This window comes from Bidens hawaiensis, unplaced genomic scaffold, assembly GCF_021521415.1.
Source record: "Bidens hawaiensis isolate Kalapana, Puna unplaced genomic scaffold, B.hawaiensis_p1.1 tig00018272_1, whole genome shotgun sequence".
Taxonomy (NCBI): Eukaryota; Viridiplantae; Streptophyta; class Magnoliopsida; order Asterales; family Asteraceae; genus Bidens; species Bidens hawaiensis.
In genome coordinates this window covers 99,736-116,092 of record NW_027492764.1, presented here as the reverse complement: position 1 = coordinate 116,092, position 16,357 = coordinate 99,736, and the positions used below count along the sequence as shown (strand labels likewise).

The window sequence follows — 16,357 nt, the reverse complement described above, 5'->3', positions numbered from 1 at the left end:
AGTCGCGAAGATGTTGTTGTATCCACAAAACCTGGGAACAGCAACTCGAGGCTGCAACATACTCAGCTTCGGCGGTTGAAGTGGAGACCGTTCTCTGCTTCTTACACTGCCAGGAAACAAGCCGGTTTCCTAAAAATTGACATCCTGCAGTCGTTGATTTGAAGTTGATGTTGCATCCTCCATAATCTGAGTCTGAGTAGGCAGTAAGATCGAAAGTATCATCCTTGGGGTACCACAACCCGATGTTTGGATTTCCCCTCAAATACTGAAGAATTCTCTTGACTGCAGCTAGGTGAGTCACTCGTGGACTTGCTTGATACCTAGCACAAAGACAAACAGCAAACATAATATCAGGGTGAGAAGCCGTAAAATACATTAAAGAACCAATCATGGCACGATAAAGGGTAGGATCAACGGAATCCTCCAATTCATCCGGTGATAAATTGTGTCCTACTGGAAGAGGAGTAGAAGGGATTATTCCAGCAGAAATCTTGAATCGGCTCAAGACGTCATTCACATACTTAGTCTGGTGAATAAAAATTCCGTGAGCAGACTGGTGAACCTGCAACCCTAAAAGGAAATTCATCTCTCCCATCGAGCTCATCTCGAACTTTGTTTGCATGGACTTCTCAAACTCCTTACACAATGTGTCGTTTGTAGACCCAAAAATAATATCGTTGACATAAATCTAGACTAGAAGAAGATCGTCACCAACAGTTTTATGAAATAAAGTGCAGTTAACAGTTCCTCGTTTGAAGCCATTATCTGTCAGATGGTCGTCGAGCGTGCCATATCAAGCTCTCGGGGCTTGATGTAGACCATACAGGGCCTTGTTTAATCGGTAAACACAGTCCGGATAATCAGGATCTTCAAAACCAGGTGGTTGTTGGACAAACACTTCCTCGTGTAATTCACCATTGAGAAAAGCACTTTTAACATCCATTTGATAGACCTTGATATTCTTATAAACTGCATAAGCCAGGAAGATTCGAATCGACTCTAATCTTGCAACTGGAGCATATACCTCTGTGTAATCAATACCCTCTTGCTGATGAAAACCTTGCACCACTAGACGTGCTTTGTTTCTGACAATCACCCCTCGATCGTCCTTCTTACACTTAAATACCCACTTAGTCGGAATGGCTTTCTTGACTCTAGCAGGTTTGTCTATTAAATCCCAAACACCTAAACGTGCAAATTGCTGTAATTCTTCTTGCATAGCTTCTACCCAAAAAGGATCTTCAAGTGCCTTACGAGCTGTCGTTGGCTCAACTTGAGATAGAAAGCAAGAAAATTTAGCAAGATTCACAATTCCCTAAGAATGTAAGTTAGTATAAGCACACAATATGTTATTATCACGTGACGAAGCAACTTGATGACGTGTACGAACACCCACATCAAGTTCTCCAATGATATTTTCCTGTGGATGATATCCATGAATCCGAAGAGTGTGATTCTCAGGAACAACAACATTATCAAATAAGTTAGTGTAATGTTCACCCAACTCGGGAGATGAAACATTATCACTGTCAAGATCAATAACTTGAACTTCAGCTTGATCATCATCAGAAGAAATAGAAACATTATCAATAGCAACTGGAAAAACAACTTGAGGTTCTTCAGTTGGAGCATCTGGTTGAGCTTCAACTTCATTAGAACTTGAAGATCTTGGAATGGTCAAATGATCTTCAAAGTATGCTCAAACCAGATCTTCATCAATGTGTTCAGTCGAAGGAGTAAATGAATTAAATAAATTATCGTAGTCAAACATCCAGTCTGGACATTTCCATTGAGGAGGAGTTGTGTACTTTTGACAGTCCACATGGTACCATTCTTCGACACAACCAGATGTGAAATTAAAAACCCTTTTCTTTGGAGATGCATATCCCAAGAAATACCCTTCGATAGCTTTTTCTTCAAATTTACCCGAATCCTTCTTCAACATTGTACACGGACACCCAAATGGTTCCAGGTACTTTAAATTAGGTTTTCTATCATTTAAGATCTCTAGCTTGTCTTCTTGAGGCGTTTCACAGTTAGAACTCGATTAAGCGTATAACAAGCTGTATTCACTACCTCATTCCAGAATTGGACAGGAAGCTTAGAATCAGCGAGCATTGTGCATGCAGCTTCAATCAGAGTTCTATTTTTCCTTTCAGCAACACCGTTTTGTTGAGGTACATAAGGTGCACTATATTCTCGGTGAATTCCTTTTTGAATACAAAAGAAATCCAATATAGTGTTTTTGAATTCAGTACCATTATCACTTCGGATTCTCCTCACCTTTTGTTTATACAGTGATTCGATCTTAGTAATAAGATTTTGTACCAAAACCGGTGTTTGATCCTTCGAACTCATAAATAACACCCAAGAGTATCTTGAATAATCATCAGTCACTACAAGACAATACCAGTCTCCAGAAATACTCGCACGATTCACTGGACCAAATAAATCCATATGAAGTCGTTCAAGAGGAGTATCAATGGAATTCAATAATTTAGAGGGATGTGTCTTCTTCTTCTGCTTGCCCTTTTTGCATGCAACGCAGTGATCGGATAACTTAAAATTCTTTAACGAGACACCCTCAACTAAGTCATTTGCCATTAAATAATTCATCTTTCTGACATGTATGTGACCCATTCTACGATGCCATATAATCGAGTCTTTCTCGGTTGCTTTCGAGACAAAACATGTTTCGATCGATGTGGATACTTTAGAACTCATATTTAAGACATAAATATCATTTGATCGTGGTGATCGCATGACAACCATGTCCTCGGGAATAACATAACCCGGTTTCAAGATACGACATTCTTTTTCAGTAAATATCATAGTGTACTTTTTATCACAAATCTGCGATACACTCAATAAGTTATGATCAACTTTGTCGCAATAATTCATTTTCTCAAACGTAAAGTGACCATTTGAAACTTCACCCTCTCGTGTGATCATGCCCCCAGAATTCGCTGCAAACGCTACATAGCGCCCTTGAATATTTCTCACATTTGATAAGAGGTTGAGATTTCCAGTGATATGATGAGAACATCCGCTATCCATGATCCAGTTTTCACCAGAAATGGTCTTTGGTGAACCCTACACACAAACAAAAGTGATTAGTTCAAAAGGGGCAGCCCAGGCCTCAGTCTTGGGCACCTTTTGGTTTTCTCTTTGATCATTAACTTTAACAGATTTCAATTTTTGTTCAGTCACTTGTGAATAAGTTACCGGCTTCCTAGACTTTCGTCTTAAGTAAGCTGCCTGAACAATGTTTGAATTCTTGTTTTGACATATGGGTTCAGTTGGAACGAATTTTGGTTTCACTTGACCGTGTGTCTTATTGACATGAAGAACCTTCCGAGGATTCACATTAGAGAACAAAATATGAGTATCATCAGCATACGACACAGGTCATTTCAAAATCTCATTGACCAATGGAATTGGCTTAGATTTGTCCTTGATAAAAGGATGAAGATTCTGATAGTTCTGCTGACTACAATTCCTCACAACATGACCTTGTTGACCACAAAGTAAACAACTTCGCATGTCTACATAATAATGTTGAGAAGTAATTGGAATAAATGATGCAGACGGTTGATGATGACTCACATTTTTAGTCATGCTCTTAGCAAACTCATCAGATAATTCAGATTTCTTCTTTAAATAAAAATCTAAATTATAACAGTTCGAAAAACTTTTTAGTGTATCTGTCCCAGTTGACTTCACAAAGTTAATTTTCTTAGCTTGTTTTAAAAGTTGTTTTGCCTTAGTCAATGGGTCAGATTGAACTGATGTTTTTGTTTGAGCATACACACGTTCAAGTTCTTGAATTTTTGAAGTTTCATTGACAAAAACACTCTCAATAAGTTCAGGTTTGATAATACTTATTGGAATATCTTTTTCAGTGAACATCGTATCCATTCCCTTTAACTTAAAAACTCTAGCCGATGAAGACTTAGAACTCGGAGGATTAATGAAACGCATTAAGTCATCGTCAGAAATCTTTGGTTTAACTGACTTTTTTGCCCTCACTGGTTTGGTTTTCACAGTTTCTTCCTTGTTCACTTGAGACTTGAATGAACCATACACAGCTTCCTCAAACTCTTGAGGTTCGCAAAGAATATGATTAGAACTAGGAATGTTCTTATTCTTGTGTATTATCTCACGTTCAAATACATCCTCAATAATCACTTTGTCAACATTTTCAACAAAGACCTTTTTACATTCCACATGAGGTTTTTGAGGAGCAACTTGGGGTTTGACAATTTCAGGTTTAATCAATTTAGGTTTTTCAGAAATCACAAAATCTTTTTGAATCAAATCCTCTTCTTTTCTTGCAAAAGGATTAATTTTATAATCATTATGAAAAGGTGGTGGAATTTCAACAAAACCAATACCTTTCTTGGAATATTTTTGTTTTCCATATACTTCAATAATTTCATTCAATAGAAAAGATGAATTCCTAAATTTCCCTAATTTGTTCTTCAACTCAAGAACCTCATTCTCAAGCTCAGTTATCTTAGAACGATGTTTCAAAATTTCCTGAAACTTTTGGTCATTAATGGTCATTTTCACAGATAACTCGGCTTTGAGATCGTGGTTACTTGTCGACAATGCTTCAATCTTTTCTCGAGATCTACTTTGAGATTCAAGAGATTGTCGATAAGTATCCTTAAGAGAAGCAATTTCTCTTACAAGATTATCATTTTGATTTTTCAATGCTTCTAACTTAGATTTGTTAGATTCACAGTCAACACATGATGCTTTAACAAATGAAGTAGCAGAAATAGAGTTACTAACCTCATTGATCTTGGCCATGCAAGCAAACATTGATTCAGAAGACTTGTCGCAAGAGTCGTCAGAATCAGATCCAGAATCATTATCGGAAGACATCTCACTACCAGTAGCATCTTGACAATCTTTATGTAACCCAAAAATAGCCAAATTTGCTTGAACATCATTGCATAGTAACCGTTGTGACCAATCAGTTCCATCTGCTAACATTGCTTGTGTTGTAGAAGAAGATGGTTTCTTTTCAGCATCACTTCCTCGTGGTGTAGAAGCATTTTGACTTTGACCACGAGGTCCAGTGTATTCTTTCCTTGGTTTGTCACATTCCTTCGCGAAATGCCCAAATTCTTGACAATTATAACATTTTACTTTTAATTTGTCAAAACCCAACTTCTTGTTTAAAGCTGGAAGATCTTTTCCAGTTCTCTACATGAATCTTTTAACGTTACGAACGATCATAGCCATGTTCCATTTTAAATCCATGATTTCTAGATCATCTGGATCTATCTGATCATAGTCCTCATCTATTAAATCACTTGTGGCAATCTTACTACTCACTAAGTTTTCATATGAAGACATAAAAGCCGTCAGAAAAGCAAAGTTTTGCTCAGCTTCCTTCATATTAACACTAGGAGATGTAGCAAATGGATTGGTATTAGTTGAACTTCCAGAATCACCCGAATTACCAGCAGAGTAGAAACAAACTTTTGGATCATTAAACATAGTTTATTCGTTTTCACTTGCAGCATGAGTAAGAAAAGCAGTGATTGGAGAGATCGTTGAACTAAGAGGCATACTTCCACCATAGAAAGCTGGATCTTGATTTTCTTTGGAGGATTTTTGACACTTAAGATCATATTCTCTAGCTTCGATCTTTTGTAGAAATTCAAGTGCCGTCAAGTCTTCATTCACAAAATAGTCATTTTCTTTCAAAACCATTAGAAATGTTGAGTAGGAACTTGGAAGCACACTTTTAATAGTGTCAATTTTATCCCTTTCAGAAATTTCCATTTTCATCTTGTCTATTTCAGCAATTAAATGACTAAATCTTGTAGTCATCTCTTCAACTATTTCTCCCTTCAATAGATTAAAGTTTCGAAACTGAAACTTGAGCATCACTTTCTTACTCTCAACTGTGTTTCCCATGCTTCTCATACGCAGATGTTGAAATAAAGACGCACATCTCTTGATACTACCAACTTGATGAAAGATATTTTCTGGTAATGCCATAGTCAAAGTAGAATAGGCTTTTATCTCGATTTCTAAAGCTTTCTTCTCTTCTTGTGAGTATTGAGAAACGGCTTTAGGAGTATACCCAATAGTATCATCACCAATCATGGTGCCACATAAACTTCGTCAAGACAATATGAGCAGTCAGGATGAACAGAACCCAAATGTGCACGAAACCGAGGTTCCCACTTGGCAAAGTCACTGAACTTCATCAAACGTGGACATTTAGAATGTGAACCTATCTCGGTATCAAGTTGCAACATCTGTTGCATCAACATGTTTTGAGACGCTAATGCATACATACCGGCCATTTTTGAAAAATTTAAGTGTTTAACGAATCAAATAGTGAAATAGCTTAATGAATCAGTGAACAGTTATAGCGAACTGTGAACAGTTATAGCGAACTGTGAACAATGTTTAAAGAATCAACCCTTAACGAAGTTAAGACTGATCAGCAACGAAGTACCTTAACGAATGAGGTGAGTGTTTTAGCGAATCAAAAGTCAACTTAACGAGCCAACTTAACGAATCACAAATAAAGTTAATGAATCAACCAAATGGCGAAACAGATAACGAATGAGATGAAGGTTAGCGAATCACAAGTCAACTTAGCGAATCACAAGTCAACTTAACGAATCACAAGTCAACTTAACGAATCACACGTCAACTTAACGAATTGACCAAACGAATCACAAAGGATTAGTTTAGCGAATCAGATGATAATCAGTAACGAATCACTAAGAAATGCTTAGCGAATTAATATAACGAATCAGCTACAGTTGATTAGCGAATCACACTATAGCGAATCAGGTTGTTACAACCGTTTGTAACAAACTCTGACACCTTATGCCACGTGGCAAAGGTTGTTATAACACAAATCCCAAGAAGAACACGTGTCACACAAATCGGTTAATCTAGTTAACGAACTAGATAACACGAACCAATAACTCACACGAATTGATTTAACGAACTAGGTAGCGAAGTAACACAGTTGATAACGAATCACCGTGAAACATATAGCGAATCACCAGAAAGAAGATAACGAATTACATTCATCTTCAAATCTTCAAATCTTCAAACAATTTTTCCAGAAATTTTGAAGATTAAACCCAGAAACCCAACAATAACAAATTCGTAATACAACCTCGTTACTCAACCAAAATGCACAAATAACCTACCAAAATCCTCGTAAACCAAATCCGAATCCAATACACATAATCTCGTATCCGATTAACACCTTAAACCAAATCAATTTGACCAAAAACACACCCCTGTTTCGAACTTAAACCGAATCCAAATCCAAAACACACAAATCTAATCCACACCTCAATTCCTTTAATCCACACCTATCCAATACCTTAACCAACACAAACTCAATCCAAATTATCCATAATTCAATCAATTCAAATCAAAATTGATTCAAAACCAATCAAAACCGAAAAACTTAATAACAATAACAATTAAAACACCAAATCAAGTGTAATGAGCACCAACAGCTCTGATACCACTTGTTGGATCCCGGATTAACAATCGATAACAATAAAAGATCTCAGATCTGTGAATATCCGATTAGAACTCTTAAGGATCTAGCTCATAATTAACCTTGATTTTGTGTTATGTATGTGTATATATTATCAATATATTAGATGAATAATGTTAAGGTGAAGCTTGAGAGAGAGAGCAATTACTCAAAAAAAACTCTTTTTCAAAACCTCTAATTAAAGTGAACAGTAGTTCACTATATATAGAAGGTGACCTGGTTCGCTAACATCCCCTAGCTAACCAGCTTCCCCTTCGTTACATAAATTAACATAATGAACCACCCCCTGATTCGTTAACATCCCCTAACGAATCAGGAGGGAATACATTATAATGTCTTAGTTCGCTAACATCCCTAGCGAACTAGACTTAACTTTAACGAACTAGTTAATAATAAACATTAAATATTACATTAATTAATAAATAAAACATTAACGATAAATACAAAGACTCTAGACGCAAAACCGTGCACTAAAAAAAATAAAGCAATGGAAGAAAATCATATTGCTGAAGAAAAACGAAATGGTACCATTGACTCATTAGTCAAAGATGAAGATAATATTCTCATATTAGGGAATAGAGTCTGGGTACCAATCATAGGAAACTTACGAGAAAAGATTCTCGAAGAAGCCCATAAATCCAAATACATGGTGCATTCTGGAAGTGACAAGATGTATCATAACCTTAAAAATGATTATTGGTGGATAGGCATGAAGAAAGATATTGCCATCTATGTTTCTAAATGTGTAACTTGCTCTAAAGTTAAAGAAGAACATCAAAAGCCGACAGGTTTACTACAGCAACCAGAAATACCAATTTGGAAATGGGATATGATAACCATAGATTTTATCATGAAGATACCTAAAACTTCACGACAAAATGATGCAATCTGGGTTATCGTAGATAGGCTTACCAAGTCTGCCCATTTCATACCAATTCAAGAATCATATAGCATGGATAGATTAGCACAATTATATGTGGATAACATAGTATCTTTACATGACTATCCATTATTTCTGACAAAGATAGTCATTTCACGTCCCATTTTTGGAAAAGTTTCCAGAAGGCGATGGGTACGCGCTTAAACTTAAGCACGGCTTATCATCCACAAACTGATGGACAAAGTGAACGAACAATTCAAACATTGGAAGACATGCTCCGAGCTTGCGTGATAGATTTTGGAGGTAGTTGGGATATCCATTTACCTATAATGGAATTTTCCTACAACAATAGTTATCACACAAGTATTCAAGCCGCACCATTCGAGATATTATATGGGCGTAAATGTAGAACACCTGTGTGTTGGTCAGAGATTGGATAAAATCAAATGTCAGGTCCTGAAATAGTTCAAAATACAATTGACATAGTGATACAGATCCGAGAACATTTAAAAGCAGCCAGAGATACACAGAAAAGTTATGCTGATGTTCGTCGGAGACCATTAGAATTTCAGGAAGGTGACAAGGTCTTAATAAAGGTATCACCTTGGAAAGGCGTAGTTCGATTTGGCAAGAAAGGAAAGCTGAGTCCTCGTTTCGTTGGACCATTCAAGGTTCTCGGAAAGATCGGACCAGTCGTCTATCGAGTGGAACTACCAGAAGAGATGAAAGGAGCACACAATGTATTTCACGTCAAACCTACGCAAGTGTTTAGCCGACGCATCTCTTAAAATGCCTTTAAAAGATGTGCAAATAAATGAAAAGCTTAAATTTGTAGAACAACCAATCCAAATTGAGGATAGCCAAATCAAATTCCTCAAACGGAAAAGATTGAAACTCGTTAAAGTTCGATGGAATTCTAGGTGTGGTCCAGAGTATACATGGGAACTTGAGTCAGAAATGCAAAAGAAGTACCCACACTTATTCGATCAATCTCGAGGACGAGATTAATTCAAAGGTGGGGAGGATGTAACATCCCTAAAGATTTCATACCAATTTTGTCAATTTAGGAAGTTGAGGGACCAATTAGTCATTTGGCTAAAATAAAAATATAAAACTCTCTTGAAGCGACACATGTCCGATGACTAATAAGATGAAATCGACATGTGTCTGATGACTAATCTAGTGAAATCGACATGTGTCCAATGACTAATCATATGGAATGACATGTGTCACCACATGTCAGCATGAAAGGACACGTGTCATCACAAGAATGAATGGTGGCAAGAGACGGTCCAACCGAGGGTGTGAGTTTCAACTATAAATAGTGGTCATATGTTGGTCATTTGTGACATCCCGAACACTAAACCACTCTCACTTTCTCGAAGTTTGTGCCACTGAGTTGGAGTCTCGATGCCACTATAGAGTTTCGACGTTTAATACCCCCGACACCCTACGTATAGTCGAAATAGTCTTCGTTCATCCTTAAGCGTTATACCCATTTTAAGGTAAAATTTATGTTTAAGATATTTTACTTCATAGCTTAGATCCTAGTCGAGAGTATAGCCTAAACCTTGAAAATTTATAGATATATTTAAGCTTTTTATATATATAAAGGCTTATAAAAATAAACATTTCTTTATTATTAAGAAATATAAAGTTTTACATGCAAAGATTATTGTTAATTGATTTTCTTCTAGAAAAAGAAGAAACATTAACTTTTATATAAAATATATTTATAAATAATTAAACAGAAAAGCGTGACGGGCATGTAGTAACTGGAAGGGTGACAATATCGGTAGTCTAGTTTCTTGTCTAAGGAAAGTAATTCGTATAAATCTCAATGAACTGCGGGACCCGTTTACTTTCCTGGAGAGCTTGATGAGAGTGTTTGAACCTATTAGGCCAAAGCATGCAACATCAAACGTTATGCGAACTAAAATAGCATTTTGAATAAAAATGACTTTTATATCAAAATAAATGCTTATCAAGGTTTAGACTAAAGGTCTAAAGCTAGATTAGTTGATCTAGATATTCATACGAAGATATTCTCGTAACTACATGTTCGAGATAACACGCGCATCATAAATCAGTAAAGACATTTTGATCATAATAAAGGTGAGTATATTGACTCCAAAACTAACGCGAAGGCGTTAAGCATTTTTACATATTATTTAAAAAACAAACACATGGCTTGAATGGTTTTCAAAACGTTTGATGCGTAAAGGTAATCTAACGACATAGAATTTAGGCCATAAGTGCACGTATAGTTGGATCCAATTTTATACACGTGTTACGGATGAAAGGCCGTAACATGGCTAGTAAAGAAACTCAGTTGTAGGCATACGTAAAACTACGGTCAATCTGATTAAAAAGACTAGTGTGCTTCGTGTTTGTACACTCGGGTGAAACAGTCCTGCTGAATGTGTAGATATACCAATACAAATTACGATTGAACGAGTTTTAAATTCTTGCCAACATTAAATACTATGTGTCTGTTAATGTTATTCACCAGCTTTTAGCTGACATAGTACTTTAAACAATTTCAGGTAATAAGTAGTAAGTGATAAAGACAGTAGAGTAATAGGGAGACAGCTCATTGGAGATATAGAAGGATCTGTGGGCTCATTTTGTTAAACTCCTTATAAAATATGATTATGTTAAAATAAATGTTTTATATTATCAAGGTACTTAAATCATTGTTTAAATAAAGAAATATTTTGTCAAGAGAATTTTTCGCTGCAACAAAATAAACTCTAATATATTTTCAAAACTGATACCAGCTATTGGTCATACGTCTAGGACCAAATGGCCGGGTGTGACAGGTTGGTATCAGAGCCACATGTTTTAGCGAATTAGATATTTGATAAGTATCTAGGCCTTAACCAAAATAATTACGGATAAGATAGGTGTATTTAGTAAATGTTTAGGCAGAGTAAATAACATCTGCCTCTTTTTCTCATCTATAGGATGTCGAAGAAAGGGAACTCGAATATCGAAGTTAACAGCGGACCCTCGAGGAACACGAGAGGGAGATTAAAGAAAACAGCTGTTAATCTTGACACCGATGCTACCCCTCTAAACTAGGAATGGCAACGGGGCGGGTTTGGGGCGGGTTTTGCTTAACCCGAACCCGAACCCGAAACCAAAAACCATCCCCGTACCCGCCCCATTACCCGTCGGGTTTAATTCGGGGATTCCCCGTTTGGTTTTTTGTAACCCCCCGACCCGCCCCGTCCCCGAACCCGAAAACCCGAAACCGATCCGACCCGACCCGAAATTGGTTCATCACATAACTGAACATTTATCGAAATAAACTTCTGCATCACACACATGAAAGCTGAAACAATGTGTTACAAAGGAAATAAAACCAAGTCTACATGGCCGAAAAATCATGCCAAATACACAAACTACAAACTTGCGACCAAATCTAAATACCAAATCAAACCAAATCATCCAAAGTCGTCGTGCCACTTTCTTTAGTACCTACCTACATTAAGAATATTTATCAATAAATCAACCAAGTTAAAAGAATAAAAGCTATGTTACAAAAATAGTAAATTTTATAAATATTATTACCTCTTCCACATCCATTTCATATTCAATGGTGCGGCAATATGCCTCGGTCTCTTCCGAACAAGTTTCTATATTTAATAGTAATAACATAAACATATATTCATGATTATGAAGATAAATAACATGAGTAATAATGTAATATTCAATATAGCGTTACCTCGAATCTCATTCAACAACCAACTTTGAGCACACATTAAAGCCTCCAAAGTTTTTGGGTGAAGTCGACTTCGGTGAGGACTTATTAATCTTCCACTTGTACTGAACGCAGATTCAGAGGCAACGGTGGAAACTGGAATTGCCAATACATCTTTTGCCATCCTTTGAAGTGTCGGATACTTACCTCCATTTGTCTTCCACCAAAGCAACAAATCCAGTTCTACTTCATCAGGCAAAAGATTTTCTTTCAAGTAGTTATCTAACTCTGCCATATCATTCAAGTCATCATTCACCTTAGCTTTGGATTTAATGTCAGATAGGAATTTTTGGAATCCACCAGAAGAACACTCTGACAACCCCGAACTGAATAAAGATGAACTAGAACCACCACCTATAAATTAATGTGAATCAAGATAAATCAAATATTAGCAATTTATATTTATACTCATTAAATATTAATATGATTATACCTTCATAGTAGTTTTTACCACGTGAGTTGGTAGATTCATATTCTTTAAAAAAAGCTCGGACAAAATCCTCAAGAGATTTAAACTCTTCCTTTGCCATTTCTTCACCGTATAAGGCAGGCATAAGCAACTCTACGTATTTTAGCTTGTAACGTGGATCTAAAACCGCAGCCATCCCCATAATCCCATGAATTACAGACCAATATTTATCAAACTTGATACTCATTTTATACGCCATTAGACTAATGTCAACAATAGAAGACTTAGTCCACTCCCGCATAGAAAAACGAATCTCACATATCAAAGGGAAAAAGACATTAGCAGTAGGATACTTGTTACCAGAAAACAAAAGAGTTACCCGATAGAATAGTTGTAGCTTGTTACATATCTCAGTTGCTAAGTCCCAATCAAGGTCCGTAGGCAAACTAGTATACCTGGGCTCTCTTTGCTTTAATCGCGTGAAAACATGTCTATAAGGTATAGCAACACTAAGCATCAAATAAGTAGAGTTCCAGCGAGTCTTGCAATCAACGATCAGTTTCTTTGTGTATTCCATTTCAAGTTGATTGGCTGCTTCCTCAAATTTTTGCTCTCTTTTTCCTGATGCAGACCAAAATAAAACACTATCTCTAATTCTTTCAATCCCATCCTCAATAACAGACAAACCATCTTGAACAATCAAATTGAGAATGTGCGCGCAACAACGCATATGAAACAACTCTCCTTTCCTCATGAGTGATCTCAATGGAAGCTTCTGTAGTAACTTGTTGATAATTGCATCATTTGTGGTACAATTATCAACGGTAAGAGTAGACACTTTTCTATCAATATTCCAATCACATAGACAATCATATAGCGTATCTGCAAGAACATCAGCTGTATGTGGTGCAGACACATAAATAAACCTATATAAAATTTATGCATTAATATAAGTGTAAAATACATTTAAAGTTTTAAACTAACTTTATATTAGACTTGTACAATATATATGCTTTACCTCATGATTCGGCTTTGCAAGTTCCAAGAGTCATCTACAAAGTGTGCAGTGACGGCCATAAACCCTTTTCTTTGATGGTTAGCTGTCCACATATCAGTAGTTATTGCCACTCTACTTGTGATCCTCCCTAATAGTTTCTTAGTTTTCACCCTTTCATATTCATAAATTTTTAAAATGTCGCTCTTGATGGTATTTCGACTCGGAACCTTAAACAAAGGTTGAAGACCTTGAACAAACTTTCTAAAACCATGATGGTCCACCGCTGTAAGAGGATACTCGTGCACAATAATCATCTCCGCGAGATCTCTCCTTGAGTTGTCTGGATTAAACGTGTAGTTGGAGAGATATGATGAACTACCATCAACTTTCTTTTGCTCCATAATCAAGATGCTTTGTCGTATATCTTTAACAGTTCGTCTTGGACAACGTTCAAAATGATCTCGTAAATGCGATGTGCCGTTTTTGCTTGAACCTCCTAGCTTTTTCTTACAATAGTTACATTCCGCCTTATCTTCACCGTTCACTTTCATTAATTTAAAATGGTTCCACACGGCAGATCTTTTCCTTTTACCACCGACATTTTGACCATCTTCAAAAGTATCATCAAGGTTAGACTCATCGTGGGTAGTAAAGTTAGTTGGTGGTGGTTCATTAGAATCATGTACCCCTTCACTGCTTCCTTGAGGAGTAGAATAAGTAGGAGTGTTTGAAGCAACGGGAGTAGGAGTACAAGTGTCTGAAGCAAATTTATCACCTTGTGATGCCATATAGTTGTAGATGCAACTGAAATAGAATGGCACATAGAAGACTTTAATCGATGGACATCTTGTTACTGAAAGTGAGTCTCACTTTAATCGATGTTTTACATTTATTCATCTATGTTAGTTCGAGCGCGTTTGGTAACCAGTCAAAAGTCGGTTTGTTTCAAAATGGATTATATTTTCTATGTGTTGGGTTTAGTTTGACCCGAAGCACTTTTTAGTTCAAAATCTTTGAACTCTGTTTTAGATGATCAGTGCAACATGCATGAATTTAAAAATAATATGATTGATATCAGTATAAATTTTTTTGGTTTACCGTTTTATTTATTTAAATGTAGTTGAAGGCAATCGGATTGGTGCAGTTCATAGCAGGGACTTGTGCAGTAAGTCTTTTATTTATTTCTGTCACTTGCAGTGTCTTGCATCTTTTATGTATTACAAGTTAAAATCATTCTTTATGATTCTTGACTTAGAGGTGGCAAGTTTGACCCTTTTACATATTAATGGGTCGATTCGGGTTGTGTTTTATCTCTGCCGGCTCAAACAGGTAAACTGCCAAATGTTAACAAAAAAGCCAAACGGGTCAACGGGCTGAAAATTCCCAAAATCACCATTCATAATCAATTTGAGACGTTGATTGTATATGGTTAGCATGTGTTTATCTAAACGGTTTGCATATTTGACTATTGAAATAGATTTGGATTGGAAACTGGTGAAATAATATTTACGTTAACATAAGTTGGAGTGAAAACAGGTGAAATAATAATAATAATAATAATAATAATAATAATAATAATAATAAGAGAATTAGGGATCTTACAGGTGGTAGGATGAGAACGAGGAGGAGGAGGGTGGTCCGGTGGTGCAGACGGCGATTGAGTGGATGGTGATGGTGGTGCAGACGGCGATTGAGTGAATCGGGGGCGGACTGGCGGTGGCGGAGTCTGGATGTAGGTAACCTAATCAGTCACTTTCCTTCCTTGTTAGGCTTTCCTTGTTAGGTGATGGTGGTGCAGTCTGCAGACGGCGATTGTGTGGCTGCGGTGGTAGTCTGGATGAAAGACCTAATTAAGCAGATTGAGATTGTAAACCTACAGTAGGTTTGGGTTTTTAATATATATATATATATATTATTTATATTTATATTTATATATTATATCGGGGCGGGTCGGGGCGGGGGTACCTGAACCCAAACCCGAACCCGAACCCGAAACAATCCCCGAAACAATCTCCGAAACCCGACCCGAAACCGAAAAAACAAAACCCGACCCGACCCGACCCGAAATAAGCCGGTTTTCGGGTTTCCCCGTCGGATTCGGGGATTTTTGCCATCCCTACTCTAAACGAAGGTCAATTTGTTCGAAAGGAGGAGATGCAACATCTAATTACTAAAGGAATTGCTGAAGCCCTACCAGTCATGCTCAAAGCTATAAAAGAACAAGAATCTTCGAACAAGGAAATGTACAACAAGTTAGAAAGATAGGAAGAAGAGTATGCCAGCTCTAATGCTGATAGTGACTCTGAAGAAGAAAAGCCGAAGAAAAAGAAGGCTAAACATCAAGGATGTACTACCGTGCATTCCAAGGATGTAAACCGACCGAATTTAGTGGTAATGAAGGTGAAGTACGACACTACGCTGGATAGAGAAGATTGATAAAGTGTTAGCCATTAGTAAATGTGCTAACGAGGATAAAGTTTTGTATGCTTCCAACTTATTTATAGATGAAGCATTGGATTGGTGGGACTCTATCATTCAAGCCAAAGGAAGCACGAATGCTTACTCCATGGAATGGAAAGAATTTAGTGGCATGATTACCCGAAAATTTTCCCTAAATATGAACAAGAGCAGATGAAGGAAAAATTTCTAAATCTGAAAATGGAAGGTTCCGATCTAAAAGACTACATCTCCAAATTCTTTGCATACTCAAGGTTGGTACCTCAGTCGGTAACACCCAAGTCAGAGAA

The 16,357-nt window shown here is 36.8% G+C and overlaps 1 protein-coding gene across 1 annotated transcript; it reads right to left on the bottom strand.

Moving 5' to 3' along the window:
* Positions 1–13,627: 13,627 nt before the first annotated feature.
* Positions 13,628–14,398, bottom strand: LOC143555720 (zinc finger BED domain-containing protein RICESLEEPER 3-like). Its single transcript, XM_077045225.1, has 2 exons — positions 14,104–14,398; positions 13,628–14,034 (listed from the first exon to the last, which is right to left on the bottom strand). Exons 1-2 carry the CDS (start codon positions 14,396–14,398, stop codon positions 13,628–13,630), a joined length of 702 nt encoding a protein of 233 aa, XP_076901340.1.
* Positions 14,399–16,357: the final 1,959 nt, after the last annotated feature.

Excerpts from the sequence above, each read along its gene's own strand:
- LOC143555720 (XM_077045225.1), bottom strand. The coding sequence starts at position 14,398 with ATGGCATCACAAGGTGATAAATTTGCTTCAGACACTTGTACTCCTACT. Across the intron at positions 14,035-14,103 it reads TTGTAAGAAAAAGCTAGGAG|ATATACGACAAAGCATCTTG; the intron begins GTTCAAGCAAAA and ends GAACTGTTAAAG.